Genomic DNA, 19,149 nt, shown 5'->3' with positions numbered 1-19,149 from the left:
AGTCTGTTATTCGTGTACAAGAAGGCTATTGATTTTTGAGTGTTGACCTTTTATCCAGGTACTCTGCTGAACGTATCAAGTCTAGAATGTCTTTTGGCAGAGTTTTTTGGGTCTTCTATGTAGATTATCATATTGTCGGTAAATAATGACAGTTTAACTTCTTCCTTTCCTATCTTTAATGCTTTAATTTCTTTCTCTTGTCTAATTTCTATGCTTAATGTTTCAAGAACTATATAGAACAGGAGTGGTGATAGTGGTATCCTTGTCTTGTTCCTCATTTTAACATGAAGATTTTTAGTTTTTGGCCATTTAATATGATGTTGGCTGTTTGTTTTTCATAGTTGAGATAAAGACTGGGGATTTAGCTCAGTGGTTTTGGCACCTGCCTTGCAAGCACAAGGACTCGAGTTCCATCCCCAGTGCCCCCCCCAAAAAAATGACCATCTATTTCAGTTTCCTACAGGGTTTTTATCACGAATGGGTGTTGAATTTTGTCAAATGTTTTTTCTGAATATATTGATATGATCATATGGCTTTTGCATTTGACTCTGTTTATATAGTGTATTACATTTCTTGATTTATGTATGTTGAACCATCCTTGCATCCCTGGAATAAATCCAACTTGGTCAGGGTGTATTATCTTCTTGATTACCCTCTGTATTCTGTTTGCCAGTATCTTATTAAGAATTTTTCCATCTATGTTCGTTAAGGAGATTGACCTGTGGTTCTCTTTTTTGGTGGGGTCTTTCTCTGGTTTTGGAATCAAACTAGCACTTGCTTCCAGGAATGAATTTGGCAGTATTGCTTCCCTTTCAATTTCATTGAAAAGTTTAAAGAGTAGTGGCAGTAGTTCTTCAAATTCAGCAGTGAATCCATCAGGACCTGGGCTTTTCTTCATTGGTAAACTTTTAATTACATTTTCAATTTCACTGTATTGATGATCCTCTGGATTTCTGCTGATTTGTTGTGACTTCACCTTTTTCATTCCTAATTGCAAGGATCTGAGCATTTTTTTTTCCTTTTTTTTGACAAAATTGGCTAAGGGTGTATCAATTTTATCTGTTGTTTCGAAAAACCAACTCTCTGATTCATTGATTTTTTTTTTGTATTATTCTCTTACTCTCCATTGCATTGATTTTGTTCTGTTCTTAATAATTTCCTTCCTTCTATGAGCTTTGGGTTTTTATTGCTCTTCTTTTTCTAGGAGCCTAAGATACATATTGTATTGTATTACAATAATACAATTGTATTATTTGGTATTTCATGTCTCTTAATATTTGTTTTATATAGTTGGGGGCATTAATATTTGTCACACATATATTTATGATTGCCATCTCTTCCTCTTGAATTGTTCTTTTTACAAGGATGTAGTGGTCTTCTTTGTCTCTCTTAATCAGTTTTGGTTTGAAATTTACTTTGTCTGCAAATAAGATAGCTACCCTGCTTTTTTCTGGGCTCCTGTGTCATGGAGAACTGTTTTCCATCCTATTACTTTCAGTCTACGGGTTTCTTTTTGAACTAGGTGTGTTTCTTGTATACAACATATTGTTGGATTTTGCTTCTTAATCCATTCTGCTAGTTCTGTTTCTTTTGACTGATGAATTGAGGCCATTGACATTGATGGTTATAACTGATATGTAGTGACTTATCATTATCACGTTATTGCCCTGTTGTTTGCTCTTTTAAATTTTTCACCCTCTCCCTTTAGTTTCTTGCCTTGCCTAATTGATTTGTTCTGTTGGGCCAAATGGTGTTGTAACTTTCATTGTCTTTTTCTAGGATATTGTTTAGAATTCCTTGTAGTGCTGGTTTGGTATTCATGAAGTTTCTCGGGTGTTCTTTGTCATGAAACTATCTTATTTCCCCATCCATTTTGAAAGAGAGTTTTGCAGGATGCATCAGCCTAGATTGAAGGTTGTTTTCTCTTAGGGCTTGAAATACCTCACTTCAAGCTCTCCTTGACCTGAGCGTTTGTGTTGAAAAGTGTGCTGTGATTCTGATAGACTTTCCTTTGCATGCGATGTGTTTCTTTTCTCTAACTGCATGTAGTATTTTGTTTTTCTATTGGTTTCTGGGATCTTGATTATTATATGTCTAGGTAGGTAGATTTTTTTTGATCATGGCTAGTTGGAGTCCTACATCCCTTACTTATCTGTATGTCAAATTCTTCCCCTCTGTTTGGGAAGTTTTCTGTTACTCTGTGAACAGCTTTTTTAAATCATTTGTATTTTCTCCTGCTATTTCATGGATTCCTACCAGTCTTATGTTATTCTTCTTTGCGTCATCCAGGAGTTGTTGGATCGATTTCTCATGATCCCTTACTGTTTTTTAGAGACCTCTCTTTTCATGGTCACTGTCTGCAATCCTATCTTCTATATCTGAGATTCTATCTTTGCAATCTTTTATCCTGCCATGAATGCTTACAGTAGAGTTTTTAAGCTCCTGGATATCTGTTTGAATCTGCTTCATGGATTCCACTTCTTTACTATGTTGGGCATTCATGGTTTCCATTGTTTTCTTGTGATGGGCCTTCATGGCTTCTCTCATGGTCTTGAGCTCATCTATTTTTTTTGGGGGGGTCAGTTTCTGTTCTAGAGTCGCTATTCACATCTTTCATTGTGCTCACCATCTCTGTAGTTATCTGGGAAATTATTTGTTTTGAATTTTTCTTGAGCCTTTTTTATCTGTTTTGTTACTTCCTGTGCTATAAGTTCAGGGTGTCCTGGTGGTTGATTGTCAGACTTTTCCACCTCATTTCCCCTAGAGTTTCCCTTTGGTGAACTGGAAGTGTGGCTTTGTATCTTGCTTAAGTATTTTCTCATTTTTATTTTTCTTTTTGGGCTGTCCTTGTTTTAATTCCTGGCTTAGCACTTTGATCTTCCTGATATAGCTGCTCTTTAGGTTTTGAGTTTCTATTGACTCATAGACACTCTTGTTTTCATAATATCAGAAAGGACAACTCATTAAATCAATCAGCAACACAATAGCATCAAGTACAGCTTAGAAATTGACCATTTGTGGTAGTTATTAATCTATCACCTTTAAACCATGTGAATTAAATCAAAATTGAGTAACAGCCCAGAATATGTTTATAGTGAATAAACTCTTCGATATATCAAATTTACCCTCCAGGATGGAAATTTAGAAGGAGTTAGGAGGAGAGGAATAGGTAGGTAGAAGAATAGGAGAAGATTTCAAGTGAAGCCGGAGGACACAGGATGATCACACAAACTCTAGGAAACTATTGAAGACAAGAGGGAAAGACCATGTGCAGGAACAAAGACAAGAATATAACAATTTAACCATGATAGGGACTCAGTTTCCTTTGACCCTTGAGTGAAAGAAAAAGAGAGAAGAAAAGAAAAGAAAGAAAAATAAAGAAATCCTAATTAGGGCAGGAGCAGGAACAAAAAAGGGAGATAAGAGTAATGTGGGGGAGCAAGAGACTCAGTGGGAAAAAGAAGACAGAATAAAGAAAGAATTTGCAGAATGGGATGAGGAAAGGAAGAAGAAGAAAAAGAATTTGAAGAGCCTCTTTCAGGTTATATCTCTGCTCTCACAATAGACAATATGCGCAGCCATGTGCAGAACTAAGTCATTTTGTCTCAGCTAGCCGATGGCAGACCCCTGAGATTCAGGCTGAATTCTGGCTGCTAGGCTCAGGTTGAGCTCCCTGACCTCCTGCAGGGTTGAACTTTGCAAGGTTCTAGTACCGGTTTCCTCTGCCCTTACTCTGAAGATAGTCAAAGTTCTGATGGAAGGTGGTGATTCCTCCAACCTACCAACTGTGGAGGTGTGATGTCCCTTTATTGCACTTGCTCACTTCCGTTCTATCTTCTGGAGCTCAGTAAAATTACCTTTATGACCACCTGTGCCTCTGCAGTGTGGATCCAGGAAGTGGCACAATCAGGAGGCCTGAGAGCACAGGGTGTGGGAGGGTGATATATGTTGTAGAGGAGCTTGTGTGGCTGGCCAGTCCTCACCGGTCCACTGGATGAAGGCTGGGCTGAGCATTATATATCTTGATTCTCCTTTTATCCTGTCCCCCACCTCTCTACTACCCCTGCTTCTCTTCCTTATTTACAAAAGTTTTATTTCCATTTTCCTTCTATTCTTTTTTCTTGTCCCTTCTTTCCTTTTCTTCTACACCTTCCCTTTTTCCTCTTCTCATTTCAACATTTTCTTCTTATTTCCCAATATCTTTTGTACATAGATTCTCACACCAGAGAAACGATGTTGTATTTAATCAGGTGTGTCCAATTTATTTTATTTCAGAGTATGGTCTCAGGGTGAATCCATTTAGCTAGAAATGTCTCAAGTGTATCCTTTGTGGAAGACTATACTCCACTGAATTAAAAAAAGTCTTCCTTATCCATCTGTCAGTTGATGGGTATTTGGGCCATTTCCAAGATTTAGCTATTACAAACTATGCACTATAAACATGGGTGTGTATATATAGATATGGTATGATGCTTTCAATTCTTTTGGGAAGATACCAAGAAGGGGAATAGCTGGTTTGAACAGAACCTCTAATTTTAGTTTTTTGAGGAATCTCTACACTGATTTCCACATTGGTTGCACCAGTGTACACTCCCACCAGCACTGAAGCAGGGTTCCTCTTTCCCCATAGCCCCGCCAGCATTTGTTATTGGCTGATTTGATAATAGCCATTCTTTTTAGAGTGAGATGGAACCTCAGCATCATTTTAATTTGCACCTCTCAAATGACCAGTGATGTTGAACATTTTTTCATATTTTTCTGCCATTTCTAATTCTTCAACTGCCAAGTGTCTATTCATTTCAGATGCCCAATTTTGTATTGGGTCTTTAAATTTGAGGCATCTGATTATTTTGAGTTCTTTATATATTCTAGATATTTGTCCTTTGTCTGAGGAACAGCTGGCAAAATATTTTCCCACACTGTGAGTTGTTTCTTCATTCTGCTGGTGGTTTCTTTTGCTGTACAAAAGCTTTTTAGTGACATGAGATGTTGATTCTTTGTGATATTTCTGTGCAATCAGGATTTAGTTCATAAAGTCTTTGTCTATACCAACATCTTCAAGAGTTTTATCTCTTGCATCTTCTAGCAGATCTAGTGTTCCTGTTTTAATATTTAGATCTTTGATCCATTTTGATTTTAGGTTAGGGTATGGTGAAAGGTATGGGTCTAGTTTTAGTCTTCGACATGTGGAAAGCCAGTAAATAGTAAATACTAGCTTTACTTGTAAAGCTAGTAAATAGCACTGTTTATTAAAGAGGCTATCTTTCTTCCAGTGAAGGTGTTTGGCTCTTTTGTTAAAGATGAGGTGGCTGAGTGTGTTTGGAGTTCTTTCTGCATCTTCCAATCTGTTGCATTGATCCTCAGAAAGTTTCTCTCAAAGATAGAAAAGAAACTTAATCACAGATTTCCTGGGAATCAAAAAGATTATTTACAGGGTCTGTTGCTGAACCTAATCTGTATCTGTAGTTCATTAAAGAGTAAAATACAGAATTAAGTAAGTTTATACCAAATTATTTCTGGACAGTGATAGTTCCTTCAGCTTGCTGCATTTTCAAACATACAAGGCTTCTGTTCGACTTCATCCTAATATACATAAATGACTAAGCCACACAATTTCTTTGTTTCTGTCCCATGGTAATTTATTTTTGAGCTGTTTTTCAGTACTAAAAGTGTTTATGTATATATACCTGTGTGTGTGTGTGTGTGTGTGTGTGTGTGTGTGATTCAGCTCTTCATTTTTAAATTTCAGTTGCCAAGACTAATTCAGGGTAGCATTTTTTTTCAGATAAGCCCCTGAATCCAAGTAAAAAAAATACCAGCCTATTGGCCTGTATGTAAGCAAGAAGATAAATTGGGTCAGATTATTTCAGTAAATAAATCATGGTAGGAGAATTACATTAACTCTTTTAGATTCCCAAGCCACTGTTCTGAACATTATTACTCTAGCAGACAAAATTTAGTGTCCTTATAGCCACAGTAGGGCCAGGGATGTATCTCAGTGGTAGAACACTTACCTACCTGTGAAAGGAGCTTCCTCAGAAGAAGAGGAGGGAGGGAAGGAAGCAAAGTAAGAGAAGGGAAAGGAGAAATGAATCAATATTCCCTGATTCTTTTTATACCCTTTTGATGTTCTTCAATTTTTCTTCTGATTGCTGTTAGAGTAGTGTCCTCTTTATTAATCTAAAAGCTTTCTCTGGAGTGTTAATGGCTCCAGATAATTGTTATATTCTACTGAATCTAAATTTACATCCCATAACATCTGTTCTCTAAACTTGTGTTTCTAATCGTCTGGATGCCTTACATATATTTTAAATTTAATATGTCTCTTCTCCCCACCCCATATGATCAAACTCTCTCCTCCTCTGTTTATTTTAGTCAGTGGTAGTAATGTATCCTCCATTGTCTAAGCTCTATACCTCTGTCCTCTTTTATTCTTCTTATCTAGTTTCTCACTGTATTAATCAGCTTTTTGTCACTTACCAAGTATCTAAGAAAGTCACCTTAGAGGAGGAAAGATTTATTTTGGTTCATGGTTTCTGTCTCTAGTCAGCTGGGCTCCACTGCTTTTAGGCTTCTGATAAGGCAAAAATGTCATAGTTGGAAGGGCGTGGCAGAGGAAAGCTGCTTAATTCATAGCACCCAAGAAGCAGTGAGCACAAACCAGTCAGAGAAAAGACGCAGCCTTCAAAAGCATGACCCCAGTAGTTTCCACCTCCCATTAGCCCATTCAGCCTTGAACACATCAGTGTATTGATTTATTGAAGAGGTTAGCACGCTCACAATCAAGCCACCTCTATAGGAGTCTCATAATCCAATCAAATTTACAATAAGTTTATTCTAGTCATCGTCATTGCTAATATTTTCGTATTCACCTCTACCTCTACTGCCTTTATATTTGTTGGAACACTTACACTTTTTGTCTGGAAAATTGTAATATTTTCTTAATATTTCCCCTTTCATAAATCCCTTGGAGCAATACCTGGCATAAATTTTTTTATGTTACCAATATGATAGAATGTGCACTTCTCAAAATTTCATGGACCAGGGCCGGGGATTTAGCTTAGTGGTACCGCCACCTGCCTCACAAGTGCAAGGACCCAAGTTTGATCTCTAGTACGAAAAAAAAAATATTCATGGACCATTCCTTATTTCTTCTCTACATTTCATTATCTACCACAATTCACTCTCCTCACCAGCCTCACTGACCTACTTTTTGTTTTACACATAGGCGGTGCTTTTTCATTTCTTTGTGTTTTCCTCGTCTGAGAATGACTATTAGCCCTTTTATTTCTGGAATATTCCTAGTAATCATTCAAGATTTAGACATGAGTGTAGTATATTGCTTGAGCTTTTAGAATCAAATCACTTAGCTCTTACTTGAATACTTACTGTGTGACTCTGGCAAGTCATGTAATCTTTCTCAGCTTATTACTTTTTGCAATCTGTAAATGAGTCTAATAGGACTTTCCCTTATAAGAGTGTTATAACTACTAAATTATTTAATAACATACAATGCTTAAATAGCACTTGCAACAGCATAATCATTTAATAAATATTAACATATTATTCACTTAAATGTCACTATTTCACAAAATGGAATAGAACCAAAAATAATTGACTAGCAAGGATCTTGCCTAAATGCTTTTTTTCTTCTCTCATGCAGACTTCAGTCAGTGGCTTTCTGGAACACTGGGTTGAAAGTATATTGAAGCTGTTTCTGGAATTGGCTGGAAAGTTTAATTACAGTTCTCAAAGGAGAGACAGTAAAGGAACATATCTTATATTTGTAATTCCGAACACAGTTTACTCCCCAGTGTGTGGTTAAAATATTAGGTAGATTATTTTTCCAAGAATTATGGAAGATAATGTAAAGGGGACCATTAAATAAAACCTTGAGTATCAGGCAAAAAGGTTTTGTTATAATCTAAAAGTTAGTACATTTTTCAGTAGGACAGTCATGAGTTGCAAGCAGAAGCACAGTCTACCACTGGTTTGAGAATCACTTCTAAGCAGGAATCAGAACTCCAGTGGTTATCATACTGTATTTACTTGATTCTAAGAAGCATTTTGACACATGCTAATCTTTTTTATATTGAATATGTTATCTTTGTATGTCATTGTGAAACTGGATTAATAGACCTACCTTGTAAGATTGTTATGTAGATTAAATGGTTAATACATATAAGGCACTTGAATCAGTACTGGTATTTAGTAAACACTGCTGTGTTAGCTATTATCGTTATTACTATTATTATATAATTAGCATGTAAGTTTAATGTAGTGTTCTTTTAAAAGGTGGAATCAGTACATTTCTTAGTAATAGGTGACATCTTAGAAAAGTTAGATTACAGACCAGCTGAGAGATAATGAGTGCCTGGGATAGGATGATAGTTGTGAGAATTCAGAAAATATAAATAAGAGAAAGATTTTAAAATAATTGACCTGAGGACATACTGGATATAATGAATTAAGAAAGAACACAACCCACAGGTCACAAACCTGAAAGAATGGGAAATGGGATTGGCTTGGGAAGGAAATTTTACTTAATACATTGAAAGCACTTAAAACAGTACTTTTGCACTTTTGTACATAGAAAGCATTATGTGTATTAGTAGAACTGTTTCAACTGGTTATATATTTAAATTTAATATCAGATAATTTAATAAAATTACCAAAATATGAATAAACTTCACAGGTAATTTGCTAGTAGATGATGATCAAAAAAATAAAGTATGTGTTTTTAATATTTTTCAGTACAAATCAATGAGGAAGAGTTCAAGTGGCAATGAAAATGATGAGGTGAGAAAAAGTAATATTAATAATTATTTGAAATGTTCACTTTTCATGTTTAACTGGCTCGATCAGTGAAATACAATTCATCTTTTGGTGTCATTGTTATGGGTTTAGTGCATGGCTTTCTCTAATAATAAAAATTTCTGGGCATTGTCATACTGTTATTAATCTAATCATATAATTTCTATATGTCTTGTAGAAGAGAATTTCAAATAGATTAGTTTTGGAATTTTATTATCATTTGTCTTAGGCGTATAATCCATGAATTTAAATTTGCTACCTTTTCCCATCTTTTAGCTTCTTAAAACATTGTGGAAGTCAGTGGAGTTTTTTTTTTTTTTTTTTTTTTTTAGGAACTCCTTTTAGAAATTCTTTGCACAAATTCTGTGCAGTATTTTAAAAATTTTAATTACATTCATATAGTTGATATATTACTATAAACTTTTCTGTTGCACCTGGTTAAGCTGTGTAGCAGACTAGCATTGCTGAAATGATACATTCTCATCACAATAAATACCTAAGTTTTGTGTATTTTTTTGGTTGAGGAAATTGGTAGTTAATTTGATATTGGATACTTCGCAGGATTTCTAAAAATGCCTTTATTTTTAGTAAACAAAACCACACAAAAATAATAGAAGTAGATGATTTCTTTTTCTTCAGCTCAAATGCCTATATTTCTCCATGTGCTTTATCCCAGTAGGATTTACTGGAATTAAAAAAAATGACAGTTATGCCAAACCTGGTTGTAGTTTTACTGTTGCTATCTATGGTTAAGCCTGAATAGCATGTTTTGTGTGGGTATGAATTGTAATATTTACCTAGTTTGTGAACACAGTCAATTCCTATATACTTGGCCATAGCTTTCTGTTGTACTAGATCTGCAAATGTTTTCCCCTTAAATATAAGTGTTCCCCAGTGAGAGCCTACTGTATTGTCTCTAGGGTGACTTTATCAGCTTGGCAAGATTTCTGTAAATAACACTTGTGTACCTGCTGCTACCTCTCAATTTTGTTTCTAGTCCAGTCTTCCCCCCAGAGTCTCTGACCCATCTGCTGCTGAAGTAGGGAAGAGTGAGGACACCAGCACACTAACTCTTTAACCTAAAGATAGGAGCAAAAAGTGGCTTTTAATGATGCTGGTGGCTTAGCAAGTGACTCCTGCCAGTCTCAAGAGCTCCAAAGAGAAGTTTGCGCTTCCTATATACCTCTTGTTACATCTGTGAAGCTTAATTCCATTGGAGTTTCCCTGGGAATATAGCAAGCAGGATTTACACACAGCAGAGCAGTGGAGTGGGGAGAGGAAGGAGTTCTGGCAGGACTTTCTGAGTCCGTTACGCTCCTTTGGTGACAGATTACAGAAGTTGTCATGGTACATGCTACAAAGAGCATAGTTACCTAGTTAACCCATAGTTGCCTAATAACACAGTTAACACATAGTTGTCTGATAACACCGTTAACTCATAGTTGTCCACTTCTATATGGAGGGGTGATCTCCTCTCTCACTACCTGCTTAGAATCTCTGCTAAATATATCTCATACACCCACCTAGAGCTTAGTATGTTCATTTGTTTTTTTTAATTTTTACTTCTAAACACTTTTTTTTTCAGTTGGTGCAATGGTTTTCAGCCTTAGCTGCATTTTAAATTTACCTATAAGCTTTAAAGAATACTGGTGCTTGTATCTCAGCCCAGATACTCAGATGAAGTTGGCCCTGGGATAATGTCGAGTGGCCTGGTCAATGAACTGTTTAGAATTTCTTGTGTGAGTTTAATGTGCAGTAAAGGTTGAGATTTGAGTTGGTGGAATCACCATCTGTCATCCCACTAAAGCAGAAATTGGTGAAACCTTCTTGCTGGGTTTGTAAATAAAGTTTTATTGGGAAAGAGCCATGCCAATGATTGCTTTTACATTACAGTTGCAGAGTTGAATAGTTGCCACAGAGACCATATGGACAACAAAACTGAAAATATTTACTCTAGGCTTTTATAGAAAACATTTACTGAATACCAAGCTAGAATTCAACTTGGCTGCTCCTCCTCTTATATTCATTTTTTGTCCTGTCTGCCTCAATATCTTAATATGATTTGTTTATTTACTGGAACTAAAATATTTTGCATACATTCTCTACCTTCCTTTCCATCATTTCTTGCCTGGATTGCTGTGGTAGCTTCTTTGATTTTCTTCTTTTCTCTGGTCCATTTTCACTGTAGCTAGAAAGGTTGTTTCAAGGACCACACATATAAGTGTGGGCCATTTACTTGCTCAGAAATCTTCCATTTCTCCCCATAACTTTAAGGGTAAATTCTGTGTCTCTTTTGATCAAGGCTTTGCTTAGCACATCAGCCTCAACTCACAGGTTTCCATCTTTTCACTGTACTCTCTAAAGAACTGCTCAAAAATTCTTTCTGTCTTCATCTTTCCAGTTATTGCTTTTGTGTCGTTGTTATTATCCTCTCACATCTTTTTCTCATAAACACTCAGTTTTTACTGAGGCTTTGTTTTTTGAGACAGAGTCTCATTACACTGTCCCTCAAACTCCTTGGCTCAAGAAATTCTTCTGCCTCAGCCTCTGGAGTAGCTGAAAGTACAGGCATGCACTACTGCACCCAGCTTTCACTGAGGTTTACTTCCTCAGGAAACTTGCCTTTTTCATACTCCCCTGCTCCTCTCTCCATCGCCTAACATGGCTTTATCTGTGCCTAATAATATGCCATCAGAGAGTGAGAATGTTTTATTATCAGTACACATGGATCTATTTTCCCTCCTGACTAGAAAATTCTTGAAGGAAGACATTTTACTAAATTCCAATACTCCCAGTATCTTGCATAGTGTCTGACATAAAGTGGGTGGCCAATAAGTATTTGTTGAATGAATAATTGTTCAATATCATGTGTGTAAAGAGGTTAAATGTGAAGATTTTTGTATTTGGTTGGCAGTAGAGTAGTCATTCAAAAATTATGGTTCATTTAATGTTTTTTCAAGTTAATTATTTCTAAGTTTATATTAATTTACGTAATTTTTCTGATAAAAGTTCTTATTGGGGGTAATGGAATTTTTGCATCCCTTCACTTACATGTCTCAGATTGTAGCACATCACTGCTATTGTGTATAGATAGTATTTCACAAACTTTAAAATACCCAAAGATCTCTTCAGAATCTTACACAGATTATGATTTTTTGTTGGGACCTGAGATTCTGTATTTCAACAAAGTCCCAGAAGATGTTTATGTTGTTGGTTCACAGATCACATTCTGAGTCCCAGAATGCTAGAAGTATATTTTAGATTCTTTTCTTTAGCAATTGATCAGAACAATTTCAGTTTTCCTTTTACAGTATATGTTTAAATCATTTTCTATTTTAATTTCATCTTTCATCTTTTCATTTTTATATTTTAGCAAGACAGTAACAATGCTAATATGTCACCACAATCTCCAGTATCATCTGAGGTACAAGTTCTGTTTTAATATGTTTTGTATGTTTGTATGTTTATTTATATGTTTTTGTAGGGTTCTTCCTTGCCTCTTTTCTACCATCTTTTTTTTAGTATATGTGCTGCTGCACATACCATCTTTTTTTTTTTAACAAAGTAACTTATTAATTTCAATTGTAGAACCTATGGTAGGTTACAATATACAGATCTTTAATCTATGAAAGATTTTAAGAATACCCTCTTTTTATGTAAATATTCATGATAAATATCCCTTGTTTGTGATTTTCTGTGGAAAGTATCTGTAGATCACAAAACAAATCACTATGAAATATTTGCTTTCTAATTTATCTATACAGTGGAACCTCAGTTCACAAACTCAGTTCTTCCTACAGTTTTGGTCGCAAATCAAACTGGATGAGAACTGAATCAAATTTGCCTGTAAGGTCAACAGTGAACCTAACCATTGAATTTGATTTGATTCTCATCCAACAAGGCTGCTACCAAAATCGTGGAAAGAATCAAGTTCATGAACTGAGGCACCATTGTATTTTAAAATAACTGTTGAATCTTAACAGCTTTAAAGTTTTAATTTGAAAAGGCACTTTAGCATTGTACAGTGGCCTTTGGTTTTCTTGTAACCAGTTAGGTCTGAAAGCAATGCAAAAGAAATTTCCTTTTTCCACGAGAAACATCCCTATAGTGGGTTGTTCCTATCGACAGGAGGTTACACATTTCCTGGCATTTTAGACTTAAGGGACAGTTGACATGGGGAGAACCAGTATATGAAAGTCAGAGTTTGTAAAATTTTGATCAAATACTCTGATTGTTTAAATGACTGATTTTTCTAATTTACTTTAACCTCTGGCTTTGCAACAAAAGATTTAAATGTAAAACACTCTAAACAGTACCTCTTCGATTTTAGATTCCTTATTTAGTATTATAAAGTATACTGGCATTAATGAATAAATTGTGCATTAATTTGATGAATTCAGCACTTTCCTAAATGTTTAGATGACCCAAATTCACTGTATAACTTGGGTTATGTAGATAATATTTTACTATATGTTAAATGTCATTACTTTCTTAGAGTTCTTTCTCATTATTTTGTGATTTGCTTTATAAATATTTATATAGATTTATCGGGCATGAGTTTTCTAAATTATTTACCTGGAAGGTAAAATATTATACATGCTTTTAGAAAATAATTTAAATTAGGATATCCTAAAATTAATCTTGGTCACAGTTTCTGTAAATCCTTTAAGTTATAACAAGGATAAATATATAAGTGACTACTACTTGTTTTGCTAGTTCTTTTACAATTTTTACAGTTTATATTTATAGAGGAAAGTATTAGTGCCAATTTTCTCAGATAATTTATGTTGCTTTTATAATATATTTGTGCTTGCATTCAGATAAGTAAAATTTTTGTATAGAAATTTGTAACTAACCAAAAAAATGAAAACAAACTGTAAGGCTGTGAGTGGATAGGGTGATGAGCATGTGTTTTTGTAGTTCAGCTAGCATCCAACTTGAACTTTAGCAGTAGAAGATTCAGATGTTCCAGAATTGATTGCTTCAATTTGATGTGAAAAAAATGGTAAAACCAATTAGTATAGTACTTCAACAATTTTCCTGCCCTTAGATTTGTACCTAAAAGTCATCCCGTGACTAAGTTTCGTCTTCATCATTTTACAGCTGAAGCAGCAGATAACTCTCCCAAAGAGCCCAATCAACCAATAGAAGCAGAGAATTGACTACAGCCTAGGTCCTACCTACTTAATAGAGTTATTTCACAGATTAAATAAGATGCTGCTTGGATTACATTATTTTATCATTTTGTGGTTCACAAAGAACTTTCATATAATTACTTCATTTAATGTTCTCAGTAATCCCAGTTGAAAGGTGAAGAATCAATTGCAGAAAAAGTAAAGGCTCAAGATAGAGCCTAAGCTTTCTGACTCTTAAATTCAGGCTTGTTTCAAATGACACATAACCTTCTGTAGCACACCACAATGTGAGAAAGGACTTTGAAACAAGGACTTTGAAATAATATATCGTGGTGTATTATTCTATAATCCCTTTTAATATAAATATGTAAATTGGCCTTGGATTATCTACGAATAAAGATACTTGACTTGAAACAGTTAAGTATCAAGTTAATAGTAGATACAAAATAAGTGTTAGTAAATTTATAAATCTTTGGGTACAATGTACTGTACTTCATTACTTTGGAGACTTTAATCTTTTTAAATCTATTTTATATACTTTGGTAATGATCTTTTCATTTTCATCATCCTATGAGAACAAAGTATTTAAAGGCATAGTCTGGTCAATTAGCAAATACTTGTTGACTTTTTTTTTTTTTAAAGACAAAGTCTCCCTATGTAGCTCAGGCTGGCCTTGAACTCATGGTGATCTGCCTCAGCCTCCCAAGTGCTGGAATTAAACATCTGCACCACCACAGCTGGCTTATGTATTGACTTTTTAAAAGTGACATGTTATTAATTTGAATTGAAATGTAGCTGCCTTTCTCTTTTCCATTAATCATAGAAAAAAAAGTAATTAGGGGCTGGGGATTTAGCTCAGCGGTTCAGTGACCTGCCTTGCAAGTGCAAGAACCAGAGTTCAATCCCCAGTACCAAAAAAAAAAAAAAGAAAAACGAAAGAAAGGTAATTCTCAAAATTGGGACAGATATGAATATATACCTTGATTATTTTGAATGAAGAGATTTATTTTCTGATTTTAGGAATATGACAGAACTGATGGTTTTTCACATGGTCCCTTTGGATTGAAGCCTAGATCAGGTAAATACATATTTTTGAATAAAATGTGTTTTTATCTAAAACTGGAATTTCCCAGTTTAAATGCCATAATTTCACGGTTTTTAAGTACACAGTTTCTTTCCCTTCTCCTAAAAATAACTTTCCACTAACCTTGTCTTTCCAATTCCCATTTCCATTATTTTCTTCCTCTTTACCGTTGAGCTCCTAAAACCTTACCTTTTGGCCTTAGATATACTGAAGTCGTATTTCTATTCTTCTGTGATTGCTTTTAGAATGAGTACTCTGCCAGCAGACCAAACACTGTTTGAAATTGTAGATCTCCATTACTTTGTGGTTTTAAATAAGTGTCTTTTCAAACTTGGAATGCCCAGAGGAAAATGGATCCATGTTCCTTGGCAAGATATTGAATTACAGTTTTTTATCAAATAACTATATTGACCTTCAAGAATAATTTTTTTTCTTTAAAATAAATGGCTGACATGTTCAATAATCACTTTGTACCTGGGTCATGAATTTCTAATACCATATGTTTAAGAACATGTGTAGGTGGTAGAAATCATTACACTTGTGCTCCCTATTGCTTTCAATTATGTAGAATTCAAACATATATTAGAAAAATATTTAGGCTGTATTAATAAGTATTAGTGGTTTATGTAATTTGTACCGATTCTATCATTTCTTTCCCCATCAATGCCTTTTCCTTTTATTAGCTTTGTAACAAGTTTGGAAATTTCTGTTTTTATAAAGCTTTTAGCCGCTCATCTCGCCAAGAATATGGGGCAGCAGATCCAGGATTTACAATGAGAAGAAAGATGGAACATTTACGAGAAGAGCGAGAGCAAATACGACAACTTCGTAATGTAAGTCAGATTAACCTTTCAGATCAGCTTTCTAGAAATTGCTTTAGCTTAGAAAACTGATAAGGTACAATGGTTTTTTTCATTGCTCTTTACAATTTTTAGATCATATAACCATTAGTAGTATAAATATATGACATATGTTTAAATAGAGTATTTGCGATTTATACTCATTTTTTCTTTATAGAATCTTGAATCCAGGTTAAAAGTAATTTTGCCTGATGACATTGGAGCTGCACTGATGGATGGTGTTGTTCTTTGCCATTTAGCCAATCACATAAGGCCATGCTCTGTAGCTAGTATTCATGTTCCATCGCCAGCAGTGGTGAGTTATGTCTATAGTTTGTCTATTCTACAAAGGAAAATATAGCTTATTAAAATGTTAAATAGCTGGGCATGGTGGCCCATACCTATAATCCCAGTACTCGGGTTGCTGAGGCAGGAGGATCGCTGTGAGTTCAAGTCCAGCCTGGACTACATAGTGAGTTCCAGGTCAGTCTCAACTACATAGTAAGACCCTGTCTCAAAAAACCAAAACAATAAATAAATAAAATAAATAAATGTTAAATAATATACTTCAATAAATTCACTTTTAATTAATTTCTGTATAAAAATGCTTGAAATGCATCTTTTCCCTCTTGTACTTTACAGCCAAAGCTGAGCATGGCAAAATGTCGAAGAAATGTAGAAAATTTTCTTGATGCTTGTAAAAAGCTTGGTGTCTCACAGGTAATTATTTACCTAACAAAATGGTCATTTAAATATTAATTTGTTACATGAAAGCTAGAGTGTTCTCAATAGCAATGAATAATATTTTCCAAATATGAAAATTAATAGTTTCTCTTGGTACCCTCTAGTAAGCTTCAGCTATCTATTAAATGTTTGAGGCTGCTTTAAATTCATTTCTAAAACAGCTACCTGTATGGAATAAATTAGTAGCCATACTGTAGTTTGGTTGTGATGCCATTACTCCTATCATGTTTTTCTATTGGAAGGATGGTATTAAATTCCTTTGTAAATTCGTGGATAGACTCTGAGTGGCAGATGAGAGTGCACCAGATTAACAGCATTTTAAAATGTAATGAAAATGTCAAATTGGAAATCTTAGTAGCATATTATAATATCTGCAATTGACAACTGAAATTTGTAAGAATTGGCTTATGATTCACATGAAAATTGTAGTATTATAAAATTAACAATTAAAAAATTAATGATTAGAGTAGTACTATAAATAGAAAATTTGGGAAAGTTTGTTTTTCTTAGCTATTTTGATGTTATACGTGCCTTGCCATTTCTATTTTAGGAGTTTTATTTTTAGTTTTGACATGTTTTTCCATAAATTTAAAAGGAGTAATATACAGTACTTTTCTATTTAATTATTTTTGTTCTAGGATATTTTCTAATTTGTAACAGATTTATTTAGGTATAATTGAAATACAGTAAAATGCACAATTTGGATTTTGGGGGGTTCTGGGACTTGAACCTAGGGCTTCATACATGTCAGGCCCGCGCTCTACCGCTGATCCATATCTCTACCCCTGCTAAGTCTTAATACATGCATAGATCATGAAATCATCACCACAATCAAAGTAATGAACATATCCATTATTCCCCATGGTTTCTTACTGTCCTGCAATTCTTTCTTTTCCAGGCACCTACTAATCTGCTTTCTGTCATTATAGATTAGTTTGCATATAGTTGAGTTTCATAGAAGTAAAATGATATATTCCACATTTAGATTCCTTTGTAAATTTGTAGATAGACTGCCTGGAATATTAGGCTGTATCAGAGTAATAGCATTTCAAAACTTTATTGAAAACACCTAATGGAAATCTTAGTAGCATAATATCTGAAACATCAAAATTGACTTTTTTTTACTTTCACTTGGAATAATTATTTTAAGATTAGTTTGTGTTGCTACCTGTATAAATAGAAATTCCTTTTTTATGTGAAATATCCCACAATTCATTGTTCATTTGACCTTTGATAGACACTTCAGAGGTTTCCAGCTTTAGGGACTACTAAAAATAAAGCTGCTATGCACAAGTCTTTGTATGGATATATTCTTTAATTTTGAGTAAATGCTTAGCTATGGAAAAACAGGAATTTATAATAGGTACATGCCTAACATTTTAAGAAAGTACAAAATTCTTATCCAAAATAATTGTATTATTTCAAATTACTATTACTATCAGTAGTATATGAGAGTTCATTTTATCTACCTCCTCACTACTTCAGTATAGTCAGTCTTTTTAAATGTTTAGTTATTATAATAGATATATATTGGCTTGCTAAGGTAGCTTTAATTTGCATATCCCTGCCGATTAATGACATCGATCATCTTTCCAAAGGGTTACTTTTTCCCAAGGGCTTGCTTTCCATCTGCATATCTCCTTTTTTGAAGTAAACTTTCTAATCTTCTATATTTTAATTGGGTCATTTGTTTTCTTAGGATTAAGTTTGAGATTTCTTCGTAAGTTGTGGATAAATTTCTTTATGAGGTGTTTTATTCACAGATATTGTATCCCACTTTTTGGATTGTCTTTTTATTCTTTTTAGATTGTCTTTCAAAGAGCTACAGTTAAAGTTTTTGACATATAATTTGTTGATTTTTTAATGGGTTTTCTTTTGTGTCAAACTCAAGGTCACAGATTTTTGTGTGTTTACTTCTAGAAGTTTTATAATATTGGGTTTTACATCTATCTCTATTATCAATTTTGAGTTAATTTTTGTATATGGTGAAAGGTACAGGTCTGGTTGTTTTTAGCCTGGGATTTAGCACATGAATTTATTTTTTTCAATCATCTTTATTGAAATATAATTAATATTTCATAATATTCACTTATTTAAATTGTATAATTAAGTGGCTTTTAATATAGTGACAGGGTTGGGCAACAATCACAATAATCTTTAAGAACAGAATATTTTGTTTGCCTAGAAAGAAATCTCTTGTCCATTGGTGGTCCTTTCCATATTCAGTCTCTGTGAATTTTCTTATTCTGAACCTTACATATAATGAAGTCATATAATACGAAGTCTTCTGTCTGCTTCTTTCACATAGAGTTACTGTTTTCAAGGTTCTTCCATGTTGTAGCATAAATCTGCAATTCATTTCTTATTATAGCTAAGTGATTATTCCATCGTATGTGTATAGCACATTTTATCTGTTTATCAGTGGGTAGACATTTGGTTTATTTCCATTCATTGTTTATTATTAATAATGCTGCTGTGAACATTTGTGAATAAGATTTTTTTCTTGGTTTTTTTTTTTTTTTTTTTTTTTTTT

At 34.1% G+C, this 19,149-nt stretch overlaps 1 protein-coding gene and 1 non-coding gene across 2 annotated transcripts in view; both read left to right on the top strand.

The window, feature by feature from the left end:
- The window catches only part of Lrch2 (leucine rich repeats and calponin homology domain containing 2), a 127,993-nt gene that overhangs the window by 102,609 nt on the left and 6,235 nt on the right, over positions 1–19,149 (top strand). The window contains exons 18-23 of the mRNA XM_010603119.2: positions 8,755–8,799; positions 12,188–12,238; positions 14,970–15,027; positions 15,754–15,866; positions 16,051–16,188; positions 16,515–16,592. Coding sequence (XP_010601421.2) covers positions 8,755–8,799; positions 12,188–12,238; positions 14,970–15,027; positions 15,754–15,866; positions 16,051–16,188; positions 16,515–16,592 — 483 coding nt within the window. The remainder of the gene's footprint in view (positions 1–8,754; positions 8,800–12,187; positions 12,239–14,969; positions 15,028–15,753; positions 15,867–16,050; positions 16,189–16,514; positions 16,593–19,149) is intronic.
- On the top strand, positions 12,827–12,954 carry LOC117284870. Its single transcript, XR_004515940.1, has one exon. It is a non-coding gene; the product is annotated as a small nucleolar RNA SNORA35 (small nucleolar RNA).

This window comes from Fukomys damarensis, unplaced genomic scaffold (assembly GCF_012274545.1).
Source record: "Fukomys damarensis isolate Sample0158 unplaced genomic scaffold, DMR_v1.0_HiC HiC_scaffold_39, whole genome shotgun sequence".
Taxonomy (NCBI): Eukaryota; Metazoa; Chordata; class Mammalia; order Rodentia; family Bathyergidae; genus Fukomys; species Fukomys damarensis.
The sequence above is the reverse complement of the archived record's forward strand: the minus strand, read 5'-3'. Positions and strand labels throughout refer to the sequence as shown.